Source organism: Podarcis cretensis (genome assembly GCF_951804945.1).
Source record: "Podarcis cretensis genome assembly, chromosome: 6".
Lineage (NCBI taxonomy): Eukaryota > Metazoa > Chordata > Lepidosauria > Squamata > Lacertidae > Podarcis > Podarcis cretensis.
This window is the reverse complement of record NC_137175.1, coordinates 60,380,464-60,397,534: the sequence shown is the minus strand read 5'-3', so window position 1 is coordinate 60,397,534 and position 17,071 is coordinate 60,380,464. Positions and strand designations below refer to the sequence as shown.

Sequence of the window (17,071 nt, the reverse complement as noted above, 5' to 3'; positions counted from 1 at the left end):
TTGTGTGTTCTTCACTGACTGAGCTGTGGGGTATGTGTGTGTATGTTTTGATCTGTGATGAGACAGATTTTCAAGTAATTAGAAGCAGCCTTTACATTTTAACACACAGAGAGAAATCCACAAAGGCTGCAATTATACAGAAAGATCAAGCAATCTAACGTCTTGCTATGCTGCCGGTTGTTTCTGCAGCTCGCTAGGAAGAGGCAGGTGGGGGGTGCAGGAGGGTTTGCTCTAATTGGAGAAACCTTTTGTATTGAAACGTCTAAGGAAAGACAGACAAACGGTGCCAAATATTTGCCCCCAGTTAGAGCAGTGTAGTCCTGTGAAGTCTCCGCTGAAGACTTTTCCACGGTCTAATAGACACTAATGGCTCACCCTTAGGAAGCATCTCCTCAGCGGCAAGTGATGCAGAACAAGAACTGATGGAGGATACAGCCCAAGTGCTCCATGATAATTGGGCACTTGGGACATGCAGTGACATGGCAGGCAACTATTTTCTGGGAGGTCCTGCCATAGCACAATCAGGTTGTTGCTAATGGTCTGTTGAACGCCGCATACATGTTTCTCCAGTGTTACGCTGTTGCTGTTTCTCCAGACAGCTTCATAAGAGCAATCAGTGTTGGTTAAGCAAGGCAGCTGAGGGCACAGCGTGACTCAGCGTGACAGCAGTGAAGAATTTTTAGGACAGCTGGAGTGATGCTCAGGAGGAGGAGAAACAAGATGAATCCTGTCCCAAGAAAAAAGATAATTTGTTTTAGATTCTGAAAATGTACATGACTTGTAGCAAAGTAATCTATTACTGCATCTCTGCCTCCATGCTTCTCTGAAATCATGTGCTGGTTAACCTTTGTAGGCCTTTCTTAAAGCGAGTCCATAAGTAGTGACTACATATTCTCCTGCTGGCAGGAGAACAAAAGGAAAATAAATCCTAAATGGTGCATTGGGCCAACTGATAGCTTATAGATACACACATGCTGACTGGGGCCATTGAGATGGGAGGTGGAGTTCAGGGGCTATCTGTACTGGGCCCACAACCAACAAGGGGACCTTGGCATTATTAATTTTTAAAGTAAATCTCTAGCCCCATTAGAATGAGAGTTATTAAGCAAAATGTGAAGCCACAATTCAAAGTAATTGCTTTGAAAGAAATGAGCCTCTTCCTGCCTTTCAGTATTGTTAGCCTATGAGGGAAGCCAGTTGTGAGAAAAATCTACATTCATGAAAGCCCTGGGACACCCCAGAACATCTTAAAAATAAACCAGGAAGTCTCTTCTCTAGGATTTGGCCAATGACTAGGGATGGTGGAAGTTGCTGTTCAAAACACTGGGAGGGCACCAGATTGTGGAAGTCTGTTGTAGAGCTTTTCTCCAGATTCAGAAAATACAAAAGGGCTGCCTGGTTCATTTTGAAGGGACTTTCTGATTCATTTTGAAACTTTATTTTTTCTTCCCTGATAGAGAAGTGATTTTGCTCCGAGAAAATAATGGTGAAATCCAATGGTTAGTGTGGTTCCCATGGCATCCCTATAACTATAGGCAATGGGTGGTGGTTCTGTCCCTTGTAATGTGTTCAGCTTCAAGGATTTATTTTTCTCTTACAAGTGTATGTTGACCATTTTCATATATGAGGAAATATATGTAGGACACAGTAGAGATGGAAGTCATCCTCACCCTAGGGACCCCTGTGTATGGGAACTTCTGTGCTCTTTCCCCTTGCCTCAATGTCCCATATTATAGTCCACTTACACAGCCCAGAGAACTCAAGGGAAGCCACTGAGAACTGTGGTTTTTCTTAAATGGATATTCTCAACCCTTCATTTTCACTTCCCCACACTGCGTTCTGTTTCTTTGTACGATATAACCATGAAAACTTATAGTATGTATATAATCACTGAGGCAAGCAAAAGCATCTGACCAGGAAACTATAAAATAGCTCTCGTTCAGAAGTAAAATCAATAATTGTTGAAGTCATCATTGTTGTACTCAGCAGAACATGTCATTTTCATAAATCATTCACTTTCATTTTCATCAATCATGCATTGCAGCTGGAGAATGGAAGCCTGTTGTTGGACATAGATGAAAATCTTGGTAGAGTCACTCAGGTAAGAGAATTCTCAGTAGAAATAGATGAACTCACCAAACTAGTTAGCAGAGTATGACTAAACAGAGATTAGTGCCAGTTACTACAAGCTCTTAAGATGCTGGCAGAAAGCACAAATGTTTGATTATAGTCCATATATTTAACACTTTATCTGTCTTTCACACAGTGTTACTCAAACAGCTTGTGAAGTTAGAACATGCTGAAATTTCATAAACCCTGAGAAGCTGTTTGAGTCTAACCTGTAGTTCTAAAACAGAACATGGACAGGGTCTTTCCCTAGTAATGCCTTCCATCCAAGGCAAGCCCCAGACATAGTCCCAAAGACAAAGCAAGTCAAAAGTTAGAGATATGAGGTAAAATTACAGTCACCTTCTAGCACCTCCATAGTGGTGAACGATCTCTCCAAAATTTCTGCCACTTACCATTTAGAGTTCTCTTTCTCTGCACAAAGCAATGACAACAAAAATCTAAAAAAAGCACAACTCATTCATATGTGTGTCATACATCGGCTGCCTTTCCATCCCAGCAAATATATAACGGGGTAAAATAAACTCTAGCTAGTCCCATATTTTCTTTCTCAGAGTTTCCTTTGTACATTAGATATTTAGATTTCTAAAATATGAAATCTAAGCTAATTTTCCTATACAAATTGCATCTAGCAAGATACACATTTAACAAGCAAATGCTTAACAAGCGGTTTGCAGCAGCAGCAGCAGCAGCAGCAGCAGCAGCAGCAGCAGCATGTAAGGTATGGAGATTCTTTGGCACTGGTGACAGAGTGCAAATGCAAATGTTTCCATTCTACAGGCAGCATGATGTTACATGTTGTCAGCTGCCCTGAGTGGTGCATGTACACCTGAAGGGTGAGACACAAATGCTTTAATAATTAAATATCATTAAATATTTAATTACCAACAGGAATACACTTAGGATTCTTGCAGATATAGAAAAACCCTGCATCTGTGATGCTCTTTACTCACAGAGTATGTTTCCATTGCAGAGTGTGTGAGAGAAGGAGTTATAGTGCTTGAATCAGCTAAAACTAAAATTATGCACTGTGATGAATGATTGCACGGTGGGGATGGGGCTGTATGCTAATCAGTTATCCTCCTACGCTCCTTTCGCTGTATTGCAACCTTATTTGCACCGCTTTGTTTCTGCTCACTAAAATTTAAAAAGCTGTTGCCAAATTAAAAAAAACAGATTTTTGTGCAGCACCATGAGGGTGGAACATCCAGAGGTGAAGTCATCTGAGGGGGAAAAAACCACAGAAATGGGTATGGTTAGCCTAGACTTGAGAAAACACTTGAATGTTTTGAATTTTTAACTCCCATATCCACAGTTGAACAGTATCTTTAGTAGAACCAACCAAAATGACAGAAAAGTGTTTCAAGCCTTAAAGTTCTCCAGAACTGTTCATCAGAAAAGATATTACACAAAATAGGATGGGGGAGCAAGGGAAAATAAAAGAAGAAAGATAAGGCTGGATGATGTAGTCATAAGGTCAGTTTGTAGATCTGCACCTGCTGCTTTGGGTATCTGTTGACCAGTTCATATGTGCAACATCCCCCACACAATTGCCTCTGAAAGCAGATGGGCCTGTTAGCCTGCTCAGGATCACTTAAAAGCATTTATTTTAAAAACACTTCCTCTAAACAGCTGTCCTAATTCCCATAGTTGTAGAGGCACTTTTCAATATGCAGCCATCATGGAAAATGTTCTAGTAAATCAAATTCAAATATGCTCTTTCAAAGAAAATTATTAGCTTCTAAGGAGATCATTTATTTATATTAGCCAAATTAATTTTGATCAGCTTCACTATTTGCATGCTAATGCACCTCCTCAAATTGTTCATCAGTTTATCATATCTTTCTTTCCTGGCATCATTCTGTGAATGTCCAATAATTCACTTTGCAATTACAGTGACAGTCTCAAATGCTGTGCCTTATTCGCAAGCCCAGTTGAAAGTTGAGTACGCCAGGACACTGAGACAACAGTATGCAACTCAAAAACACAGAAAACTGAGTTTCACCTAATCTGTTTTGCTTTCCAAATTATTGATAGATGTTCTTGTAATGACCAGGAATAACTTAATTCAAAATCTGTGAAGTATTTCCAATGTACATTATACAACGGGAATGTTTACCATCAATGCTTCTCTTCCATCATTTTCTTATAACCTACTTGATTGTAGGGTGGGTGGGTGTACTTGTCCATCCCAAAATAATTCTCTAGCTCCCAAGCTGTCATAAAATTAAAGATTACCAAGAAGCACAGTTTTATCAGAGCCCCTTTGTCTTGCAGAAGCTAAAAAATAATATCTACCAGGGATAATTAGGAAATAAATTTCCTTCTGGAAGTATCTTTTAAAGGAATGGATTAGTTTACACCCTTTTTTTGCAACAAAAGGGACACAACCTGTAAAATGACATCTTATTAAATGATTAAATTTTACAGGACCAAATGCTTTCAAAGCAAGCATCTGAAAATCTGCCTTGCCTTTCTTGCGTTTACATGTGGAATAGCTAATCCCTTTTCCTTCATATTAAGACAACGCAGGTGTCAAATTCCATTTTTTTAAAAGGGCTTTGTGCTATAAAAAGCATCCAGTTCACTTTCAGTTTTGAGGGCTTTCCTTCAAGCTCAGGTAGTTAACATCCTTTTTGTAGAATTTGTTCATAAGCAGAGGAGAGTTCCAAGCTTGGAAGGCATACTGTTAGAGACTGGAATTTCTTGAGCATTATAGTTAGCTTGCACACTGAACACCTCTAAAGCTCTGCCTGAATGCTGATTTGAATGTAAGGCTCTGTGAAGTTCATGAGAGTCCCAGTAATGAAATAACAGAGTAGTACAGCATACCGTATTTTTCGCCCTATAGGACGCACATTTTCCCCTCCAAAAATGAAGGGGAAATGTGTGTGCGTCCTATGGGGCGAATGCAGGCTTTCGCTGAAGCCTGGAGAGCAAGAGGGGTCAGTGCGCACCGACCCCTCTCGCTCTCCAGGCTTCAGGAAGCTCTGCACAACCCTCAGGAGACCGGCTCCGAGGGTTGCGCAGAGCTGCCTGCAGTCCCGAGCTCAGCACAGCTCTGCACGGCCATCGGGAGCAGCGCGCGAAGTCCCGCCCGGCTCCCGATGGCTGCGCAGAGCTGTCTGCAGTCCCGGGCTCAGCGCAGCTCTGCGCGGCCATCGGGAGCAGCGCGCGAGGTCCCGCCCGGCTCCCGCTGGCTGCGCAGAGCTGTCTGCAGTCCCGGGCTCAGCGCGGCCATCGGGAGCGGCACGCAAAGTCCCGCCCGGCTCCCGCTGGCTGCGCAGAGCTGCCTGCAGTCCCGGGCTCAGCGCAACTCTGCGCGGCCATCGGGAGCGGGCGCGAAGTCCCACCCGGCTCCCGATGGCTGCGCAGAGCTGCCTGCAGTCCCGGGCTCAGCACACTTCTCCCCATCGCCAGCCCCACAAACTCGGGGGACAGCGGGGAGGCGGAGCGCGCCTTCCCGCTGTTCCCCGACCTGGTTCTTCCAGCCCCACACCTGGGGGGGAAATAATTTTTTTTTCTTTATTCCCCCCCCAAAAAAAAGCTAGGTGCGTCCTATGGGCCGGTGCGTCCTATGGGGCGCAAAATACAGTACATTATTTAATGGTTAATCATAAGATCGGCTTGAGAAGACTGGCCGATTCTGCCTCTGGAGTTGCTGGGTGTCCGTAAATGGCTGTCTTATTTGGGAAGCACCTCCATGCTCAAATCCAATGCCCATAAAGTCCAAATATTGCAACTGGAGCCCAGATTTAATATGGTATTATCAACAGTATGATTTTAGCATTCACAACCTGGATTTTTTCATACATATTCAGCACACCCATCCATGATTTGTTAATGGCAGCCTGAAGTGGGACAGGCATTTATGATGATGGAGGCAGGCTGCCCAAAAAGGGGGAGGGGGGAATGGAGAGACCGAATGCAGAAATAAATCAGAAAAATGTATCAAAATGACCAAAATATTTTATTATTGCATAATCTGTTCAGAAACAAAAAATACCTTCTTCAGGGACAATCTTCCTTATTGGCACGCTGCAAAAAAATATATATTGTTTCCTCCCTTGCCAAATGCAACTCATTTCTCATAGGTTTTCAGAAACAGGTTCTGCCACATTTGTCCCAACAGTTCATTCCAGAAACTGGGATTGATGCAAGTTAAATGTCTGAAGGATGTAAATTAGTAGTGAAAAAAACACTTGTTGGTGCCTTTAAACAGCCTGCCTTGGGAAGAAATGTATCTAGAACACAATGGTTTAAGTGACAGAAGGAGTCAGTAGAAGATACCTATAGGACAGTGGGAACTGTTCCATTCGATGGATTACAGCTCACTTGGTGAGAGGATGATATGGACATAACATCCTTTTGGGAGGTTTGTAAAGGCCATTGTCTGGGTACTCATTGACAAGGTAGTAGAACTGAAGCCAGTGCAACCTTTGGATAAATTTCTTCCTCTATGAGGAGGAAATTTCTACGAAGGGCAGGGGGAGAAATTGATCCTGTCTTCTGATCAGGAGGTGGTTCTATGCAAAGATTTCCCTCTTCACACCATCTGTGGATTTATTTATTTATTTATTTATTAACTCCTTTAATATCTAGAGTGCCAATGAGATATTAATGAAATGACAGACATTTGTTCAGGTTTGCCTCACAGACTGGCCCCAAAAAATTGCGAGTAAAAAATTGTTTTGAGAAGTTACTCTTGCTTTCCATTACAAAACTGGCTTCTGTGTTGCTCAGTGGATAAGAGATGAGACATGCCTAAATCTTTTTTCTTTCTTTTTGCAATTCTTTGCAGGCTGTTACCCAACTAGAGCTGTTTGGGGACATGTCCACTCCTCCTGATGTAACCTCTCCCCCTGTAAGTACCGGAGAGAAATGTCCTGCCTCTTTCTCACATGCTACTTTCAGCAGGCTTATTGTAGCAGCATAATGCATTTAGATATTCATGACTAACAATGCCCCATACTGAAGCTGAAAGAATTTCAAAAAGGTTTGCAATCATTTTACCCAGTTTGAATTTTTCCTTATGTAAAATTGCTCATTACCTTTCTACTTCTTTTTCTGCACTAATTGCTTACACTGATCCCCTGTGAAGCTATTAATATCACACAGCCTTAGACCCTTCATGGGGGGTGGGAGAGAACAGGTGCTGTAGGAATTTGCATATATCCTAGGAGCTGGGGAAGAACACTTTCGGATTTATTTAATACATTACAAATCATAAGAGATTTTCCTGATTCAGTTTCCCATTCTGTTTTCTAGTTGCTGCTGTTTTCCCTTCCCCACTTTCCTGTTGCTCTCTCCCTTCTGCATCTCCTCTCTTATAACCCTCCCCCCAGCCCATGCTTTCCTCTCTGTCGCTTTTTTTAATTAGGAAAAAGGATGTAGAGCCAGTTTTTGGCAGCAGAAGCCACAACTGAGATGCCACCCATGTATGTTTAATCAGCACGTTGTAATCTTGCTGTGTTTTACAGACCCCTGCAACTCCAGGTGATGCCTTTATCCCATCTTCATCCCAGTCACTTCCTGCTGGTGCAGATGTATTTAGTTCTGTACCTTACAGCACTGCTGCTGTACCCTCAGGTGAGTTTTTCACATCATGTTATATAACTTGAGAACTTAAAGGCCAGTCTGAGCATATGTGGCTTTTAATGGGAGCTATTCTGTTATACATCAGAACATCTAGACCCTTGATGAATTAGTAGATTTAGTTATTTGTAGTTCCCGCATACCTGCTCATTAATCAATGACTGCAGTGAATGACCCATTACAGATATAAAATCCACAGATAAAATGAGCACCTCCCATCAGGCATCTTATTTACATCCCCCAACCCAGTAGATACAGTTTACACCATAAGAGTTTGGCAATCCATCTGTGATTCATTCAGTGAACAGCTCCTAAATCCTTCCATATTCTTCTGAAGGCATGTGGACAACCTCTTTCTCAAACTCCTTAAGGCCTCTTTCCTCCAGGCCACTTTCTTTTCTCTTTTGATTTTCCTGGAGTTCCGGGAGCCACAGGAGAAACAAGACTGGTGTTTGATTTATGTTTTTCACTGTTCTTCGGTGTCTAAAATGCAAACAATGATAGCTTTACCGCATTTCTGAAGCTTGGAATAATACAGAGACAATGCATTTGTTCCCCATTACTACTTTTAATTTGTTGAGCAGTTGGTTTTGCTTAAATCCTCTTTCGCTTACGTAGTTTATCGGGAAGAAATAACACAAAGGAAAATGTATGTTTGTCTCTTTAAAATACTGGAAATCCACTATAATGTTAGGTGTGAATTAGCCAGAACTGTGTGTGGTCTGCACTAAATTTCTAGTTTCTGCTTTCAAGTAAATTAAACTTTGTGATTGGAATAAATTGTGCAAAGCAAGTGCATACGCATGTGCATGCATATATTACATGATTTTGCTAGGAAGAACAGTGTAAAGACATACAGACTTAGGAAGCCTGTAGCTGGTGCACTGTATTGGTGATATTTCTGCTGTTTACTGGGACAGTGTAGGAGTCTGAATGTGCTTGTGCAGCCCTGATCTTGCCCTGCACTGTCCCAGTAAGCAGTAGCAACACCACGGCCAGAAGAGATACAGGGCAGCATCACCCTGCTAGCCATTCCTGACTGGACAACCCGCGGCTCCTTTGATGTTAAATTAGGCTATATCTCCATACTTGCACATTTACTTGTATAACAATTTGCTAACAGATTGCAGGTGTGGTTTGAATCTTATCCCGTTTTCCGCTTCTGTGTGTTATTTTTATTTTGTTACCGTACACATCCCATTGTCCAGAAAATGAAATAGGTTGAAGTTTTGGAACACTCTAATACAAAAATTCAAAATGAGCCTGGCTTTATCTAGTCAGAGCTGTGGACATGCTAACAGCTGGCTTTGAAACATAAAGCAAGAAAACTGCTTCTTTCCATAGCAAAATAAATGTGTAGGGTTGTTGTTGTTGTTTTGCAATATAAAGACTACCTTATTGTTGTGTACATGCCTCATCAGCAAAACTTGTTTAATCTCCATATAGCAAAAAAAATAATAATCAAAATCTAGGTAGAGTAAACATTAAAATGAGAAAAGGGAATAACATTTGAATGCTGCTTTAGTATACTCAGCCAGGTCATGATTTTTAAGGAGAGGGAGCCACTAATTAAGAAGCTAAATGAAATTTCCCATGTTAAGGTGTGCTGGATGGACAAAAAAAGAAACTGAAACACAGACGAATTAGAAGTGATGTATGTAAAATGTTGAAACTAGGCCTTCATACAAAATGTTTTTGCAAGCTAATGGATCTTTTGGCTACATTTTTTAAAAATCTCTTAGAAAAGAAGTGGCATCTTTCATTTGAAGTGCAGCCTGGACTATGAACATTCAAACACTGTCCTACCTTATCCAAACCTAAAACTAAACTTGAAGGCTAAGCACACATGGCTGCTCTTTCCTATTAATGTTGGTTAATGAGGCCAATTACACGTGTGCTTCATGGAGAGTGGGAACAGATGATAATAATTGGGGTGGGTGAGTGGGTTTCATAGAGATGGTGGAGCTATCATAGCACCATGACCCCAGCGCTAATGAGATGGAACACCAGATTAGGTTTTTAGTGGGGAAAGACTTTTATCAACTATAACTTTAAAGTCTTTGCAATGGGTTCTAAAAATGCTGGTGACAAAACTCCCTCCCATCACCGCCAGTCCCAAATGGTCTGAGGAGCAGTCACCTCCCTACTTCATGGTCGCTTCATTGTGCTGAGGGAGTTCTGCCTGTGTAACACACACCATCCTTGTGGATATGAGACATTTATTCAGAACCCCTAACAATCCTACCTGTTTTGAGATTTTAATGATTATGTATGATACTCCTTTTATCTTCTAAAAGTGCTTCAGAGCACTCACCACTGTTGCTTTTTGTGCATTTCTTCATATAATCTACATTGCACTTGTGTATGGATATTCATTATATTTACCTACCCTTGGTACCAAATTCACAAAGGTAGGAGGAGACCATTAAGCCCTAGGCCCATTTTTGAGGAAAACACCACAAATCTTTAGCAACTGGAATGTTTTGACATTGCACCAAAGGGGCAGGTGGCTGGGTGAAGGACAAAACACAACTGAGGAGGGGAGGCAGTCTTGCTTTATATAGCTGTTCCCTCCTCCTCTAAAGCAGTAGTGTGGGCTTGGCTGCTGACCTTTACTCTCACAGAGGGCCAGAAATACAGTTCTAAATGATGTGCATGCTCTGTTTTAATCAGTCAGATCAAATTGGTCTTGTAGGCTATCTGCAGTGCTCCAAAAACTTGCAATACCTGTTTGACTAGAGATGCCAGGAGAGGGGGGTGGGGGTTATATGAATACACTGGGGCAGGGTGAGTGTGAATGTTTTTTCCATACTACTTTCACCTTTCTGCATACAGTTTGTGTAAGTTTGCCCAACGTCTGCGTGTTACTCAAAATCTCGAATATATGATTGACATTCTCCATATCTAGATACCTTTTCTGCTCTTGTGTGATAACTGCAGCTGCTGAAATCCAGTGAGCAAGGAGCTAATGTCCAGTATAAATAGGGGGGGAAATCAGAAGTCTACACAGATGGTCATTTCAGAAACATAATTGCACCTTGGGCAATTAGCTTGATAAATTTGTGGGTAATAAATGAGCAACGGACAACATGGAAAGAAAAGGGTTTAGATATAAACTACGGTATGGAATAGGTTAACCTACTTACTGAAAATACAAGAATAAAGGAAGCTTATGTCATGCTAAAAATACTGGAAGCAAAGTACTAGTACAACTAAGTACTGGTCCGTGATAGGCTGGGTGAGTGAGCAAAACAAATACTCTAATATAGAAGATTTCCGTTCAGAAGAAAGGGCAGAGAAAACACTCCCTTTTTTCTCTTATTTATTGGAAAATGCCATCTCATTAAAATAGATTTATTTTTGCATGTAGTCTAGTAACAGCATCTGAACCTGCCCCATGCCTCTGTCCAACAACGCTTTCAGTGGAGCAACAGAAGTCACCAAAACTCCCTGTGATTCCTCATTTGTATATCTGACCTACTTTTCTTCCTTGGCTGCCATGGGTTTTATTTACTCTTCCTGTTCTGAAATTGTCCCCACTCTCTTTCCCCCGAAGGTTATGTTGCAATGGGAGCTGTCCTGCCCTCCTTCTGGGGACAACAACCTCTTGTTCAACAACAACTGGCCATGGGTGCTCAGCCTCCAGTTGCTCAGGTGATGCAGGGAGGACAGTCAATTGCATGGGGACAACCTGGGATATTTTCTCCCACCCAGCAACCATGGCCATCTGTAGCTGGTCAGTTTCAGCCTGCTGCCTTCATGCCAACACAAACTGTATTGCCTTTACAAGCAGCCATGTTTCAAGGTACCGTTGCCCCCATTGCTACCGTTCCACCTACAAGCGATTCCACCAGATCCAGTCCGCAGACAGATAGGCCTAGGCAGCAAGCAGGAAAAGAAATGTTCAAAGATTTCCAGATGGCTCAGCCTCCGCCAGTGCCATCACGAAAACCAGATCAGCCTTCCCTCAGTTGTACCTCAGAGGCCTTCTCCAGTTACTTTAACAAAGTTGGGATGGCACAGGAAGCAGATGATTGTGATGACTTTGACATCTCTCAGTTAAATTTGACTCCTGTGACTTCTACAACGCCATCGACGAACTCACGTGAGTATACCCCGTTTTTCTGCTGCAACCTTCCGCACATTGTTTCCCTTTTCTGAGATGGAGCTGTCAGAAGTATCCATGAATGTAATTAAAAATTAAATAAATTGGGCGCCTTTGAAGTTGGGAAGACATGAAATCGAGGATAATCGCATGGAGTTCATGGATGTCCGTAATTAATTACACACATTACTTTTAATGAATTTCATTTTTGAAAGACAGTGTAATTTAGTTGTTGAAAGACAGTGTCATCTTAAATATGCATAAAAACTGGCTTGCACAATCAGCTTTGGAAGTTCCCAAAGCTGGGATTCTGTTTGCTATCTTCATGAGCTAAGGAAATCCAGAAATTTGGTGAGGGTTTCTGGCCCCCTCCTCCAATGGAAGCTGTGCTTGATGCAATGGTGGCTTACTGATTTTGGATTCATAATTACCAGCCTTACTTGAGCATTGTGATTACATTGTTGCAAAAACATTTTGTGTGAATCAACCCTAAATTAAGAATTGCTGATGAGATGATTCCTGTGCTTAAACACGCAATTAAATTGGATGGAGGAGTTGGATTTAAGCAGGTGTGGTGATGGATCATCACTGCACTGAAGCAACATTCCTTTAGTGTGCTTAATGTGTATTTCTGATGGTACTGCAACAATTGCATTGCAAGTGATTTCAGTGGACTACTGCTAATTTTATACTTCATTTGTTTCACAGTGTAGTTAGAAGAAATGACTCAGTAGGCATCTGTAGTTTTTTAAAAGATGGACATCTTCCAGTGATAGAAAGCTTCTATTATTTATTTATTTATTTATTTATTTATATTTATCTAATTTTTGTTAAAGATTTTAAGATAAACGCATTGGTACTGCTGCATAAATTAAGAACAAAGTAAACCCAGGACATTGTTGTCATATGAATGATAAGAGGTTGCTGAATTTTGCAAACTAAAATTAAAATATTTTGAATCTTTCAAAACTGTCAAACTCAATGGTTCCCAAACACTTTACTAAGAGCAATTTTGCCTTTTAAAACAAGTTTCTCAGATCCATTTATTGTTAATCTTGGGGGGTGGGGGGATTGCCAAACCACACAGTGGCACTAGGCTCCTAGCCCCCCCCCCGGACACCTGCCAGCAGGTTCTCTGGTGATATTTAGGAGTCAGTCATCCATTCAATTAGGGGACGCGGGTGGCGCTGTGGGTAAAAGCCTCAGCGCCTAGGACTTGCCGATCGAAAGGTCGGCGGTTCGAATCCCCGCGGCGGGGTGCGCTCCCGCTGCTCGGTCCCAGCGCCTGCCAACCTAGCAGTTCGAAAGCACCCCCGGGTGCAAGTAGATAAATAGGGACCGCTTACCAACGGGAAGGTAAACGGCGTTTCCGTGTGCGGCTCTGGCTCGCCAGAGCAGCGATGTCACACTGGCCACGTGACCCGGAAGTGTCTCCGGACAGCGCTGGCCCCCGGCCTCTTGAGTGAGATGGGCGCACAACCCCAGAGTCTGTTAAGACTGGCCCGTACGGGCAGGGGTACCTTTACCTTTACCTTTTACATCCATTCAATTCAAATTATCTCTCTTGTCTTTATTCAGCTCCAACTCCTGCTCCTAGACAAAGTTCCCCATCCAAATCCTCAGCATCTCATACCAGTGACCCTGCTGCAGATGACCTCTTTGAAGAGGGCTTTGAAAGTCCAAGTAAAAGTGAAGAACAGGAAGCGGTAAGTGGGGCAACTCCAAATCATTAACCCATAAACTGCTCAGTTACTATGTACATGATCACAGTTTTGAAAATTCTACTCAAATTCTACTTTGCATGAGTACTAAAACATTTGCTGTAGCTCACATTAAAGGTAGTATTCAATCAGCAAAATTGAACTGTAGAAGAAAATAGAGGAGTGTTTCCTAGTCCAATTATAGACACTTAACATTGACTTTGGGCAATGAAGGTTGCCCTACAAAAAATAGAGAGTTAGGATATGAACGCAAATGTTCCCTCAATTTTTCTCTCTATTTGACGCAATGTAACTCTTCTAATTTTCTCCTGACTGCTCACAACTAATGTAAATTACAGAGGACAGAGTGTTGATCAGTGCTCCCACTTCACTCTTCCAGTTTCCCCATCAGCACCAATGTGTGCTAGACTAGCACGTATACTGCTGAAGCAAAAACGTGTAAGTCAAAATGGAAGATTGCACAGATTAACTTAACATTTTTATCTACATGTCAGCTTATGCAGTCTATTTGAGTGTTCCTACTTGTTATACATTTCTGCTGGATTGTTCTCTCATGATTTATTAGTCCGTATCTACCTCCTCCTGCCAGCTCTTCAAAGAGACAGAATTCAGGAGGAGCAACTGTGAATTAGATTTCAAGAACCGGAAGCAGCAGTGTGCCATCAAAGCTTTGTGTGATGGCACCATTGTAGCCAATATAAATTTGCAGTTCTGCCTTAGAAACACAGAAGGATATTGGGGCTGAAAGACAAAGGAGTTCAGAGACTTTGGTGTGATGCAATGGGGGGGGGGGAGAGTTCAAAATGCAGCCCCTGGCACTCAGTGTCTGAGTCGAGTTTTGCCACCTTCAGGCTGAACTCAACCTAGGAAGGATCTTACAGAGTAGTGAGTTCTTCCCTCTGCTTTCTCCAGGGCAAGCCAGGGAGGATGATTGGCAGGGAAGAGGGAATCCATGCTCTCCATTTTCTAGCATTCAACAGGAATGCTTTATATGACCAGATTGTTTTCAGGGGGAGGAGGTGGCAGATTTCTTCAGACATTGTAAAAATAGCACAACACATTTGATTTCCCAGGGGGAGGGGGGAATCAGTGACATTTGAAAATGAAAGTAAGTATACACCTTAATGCTGGGAATGGACAACCCTTCACAGGTCAATGTGTAGTGGCTTGGGTAGGTGACAATATGGATAAGTTTTGCTGTCAGTACAATCACATGGCTTGGCTTAAGTTGAATAGCACGAGTGGTGAATACAATAGCTAACGCATGACCCTGTGCCTGCCCCACTTGCAAGAAGACAGCAGAAGCATGACCTCACATTGATAATGGCAACCTGGTCTCAGATCTGTGGTGTCCAAATTTGCTTGTGATGACCACAAACCAATTATGGGCACCATACACAGATCCAGATTGCTTCTCACATTGCTGGAAACTCATATTTGGCTGGGTTTGAGTTGCGGTGCAAAAATAGTCAGATGTGGCCATGGCAACTGCTTCAAATGAATGGCTCATCACAAACTAGAACCACTAATTAGGCAGGCTTAAAGCAGAAGCTATGCACTAGGCATTTGTTTGCTTCTTGACCAAGTGTTGAAGGTAAAGTTAGCTTTGGCCAAAATGCACTAACCTAAAAGACTGTTTCTGTGAGCTCAAATCAGTTTACTATCCTATCCAGGGCTGGCCCGCTGGCAGCAGTTGGTCCTAGGAAATATCAGCTGTAGTATATGGCTTTTAAATTATTTTCATCCACAATAGGCATTCATATTAAAATGCACCCACTGCATGAAAATAACTGCTGACTTTGTTTTCCTTTCTGTTGTTGAGAAAAAAAGGTGTTATGTTCTTGTATTCTAGCCTGATGGATCTCAGGCCTCATCCAACAGTGATCCATTTGGTGAGCCCATTGGTGATACTGTAAGTCCACAGGGCGATAGCTAGATAGCGCAGGTTGGGGTAGGTATCTGTCCTTTTCTCTCTGTCACTTTTGAGCTATTCATATTCACCATTGCCTGCCTTCATTTACATTGATGCTAGCCACAAACATAATATATTCCACATATACAATATGGAATATTTCATACCTTCATTTCACTACTTCTCACACCATTGATGCATCACTGGTTGATAATTCCATTTCTAGGTGGTGCACTTTTGTGTTGTCAGAATAATAATAATAAAAAAATACAACCCTAGGGAAAATATATATTACAGCAACTGTGAAATGAGAGATTATCAACAACAGGTTCATAGTTGTTGTTTTTCTTACAGAATATCGATGCTCTGCAGTTTCTGGTATTCATGATTACCATTTAAGATACTTGTATATTGTGCATTTTATCTTTTTCTGATAGAAATTGCAAAGTGGCAGGCAATGTTCATCCAGGACTGAAATGACATCAGCAGTGCAACATATTTTTTAAGAGAATGAATTAAGCACTATCAGTAAATTAAGATGTGCCTTCCCACTCTGTGGCCACAATAATGGTCAATTGGAAAACCTATTAGTTAAAGGGTCTAATGAAAATATTAAATTACAATGCTGATGTCTATGGGTTAACAACCCATTGATACAGAGAACATATAACCCTATCATTTTAAATATATATTTTCCATGACAAAATGCTAAGGCAACACAATTGCTTTAATCGTTAACTGCACGCTGCATGTTGTGGGTGTTGATAGATGTTTTATGAGGGTGACCGTGGCTATTTTTATTCTGGCATCTGTGTTTTGTCAGAAAGATTGTGATGCTACAGTGCCTGTGAGTGTTGAACATCCCCATCTCATCTCAATGTATTCCAATGCTGCCATATGAAAAATGTTTCTTTTATTACACTGCGCTGTGATTTGAAACAGTTCAAGCACTATGTGATTTATTGCTCATCTTTCTGTGTATGGAGCATATGAAACAAATTAATGGAAATGGTGGATTTATTTTTAGTGCATAATGTGCATCGGTTTCCAGGCTTTTAAGAATGTGCTTCCAACCACAGATATCTGAATGTACTAGCTGCTATCCAATAGTCCCTTTCCCATGAGCCTAAAACCATTTCTGCCCTCACCTGAAACCACTGTCATCCCTGAAGTCTGTGCAGTCTCACTTCCTCAGTTACTATTTTTTTTTAAAAAAAAAAAAAGAGGTAAATTTGAAATGTTTGCTTTGTCATTTGTGGCTTTAGATTTCTAAGCAGTATACAACTAAGGGGGTGTCAGACTCTTCAATAACTATTTTGTCTCTTTAAAAATGTTCCTTTATCCCACTTTCCCCATCAGTTTGAACTATACTATTGTGCTTTGCTTTTTAATGTTTGCACATTATATGGTTCCACATCAGCATTATGACAGTTTAAATGGAGGGATGAGTAGGTGTTCCGTTTTGGCTCTCCCACACTTTCATCAGGTAGGGGAAATCTACAGTTAATGCTTTTTCAGATAGACTATCACTTAAGACAGGGATGGCCAAAATGGTGCCCTCCAAATGATTTAGACTACAACTCCAATTACCCTCTACCATTAGGCCAATGG

At 41.6% G+C, this 17,071-nt stretch overlaps 1 protein-coding gene across 6 annotated transcripts in view; it reads left to right on the top strand.

Moving 5' to 3' along the window:
* DAB1 (DAB adaptor protein 1) overlaps positions 1–17,071 on the top strand; it is a 666,637-nt gene that overhangs the window by 639,123 nt on the left and 10,443 nt on the right. For all 6 annotated transcript variants that reach the window (XM_079982111.1, XM_079982112.1, XM_079982114.1 and 3 more), the window contains 6 exons: positions 2,045–2,101; positions 6,929–6,991; positions 7,608–7,716; positions 11,279–11,827; positions 13,406–13,533; positions 15,401–15,499. In XM_079982111.1, the coding sequence (XP_079838237.1) occupies positions 2,045–2,101; positions 6,929–6,991; positions 7,608–7,716; positions 11,279–11,827; positions 13,406–13,533; positions 15,401–15,484 (990 nt within the window). In that variant the 3' untranslated portion in view covers positions 15,485–15,499. The remainder of the gene's footprint in view (positions 1–2,044; positions 2,102–6,928; positions 6,992–7,607; positions 7,717–11,278; positions 11,828–13,405; positions 13,534–15,400; positions 15,500–17,071) is intronic.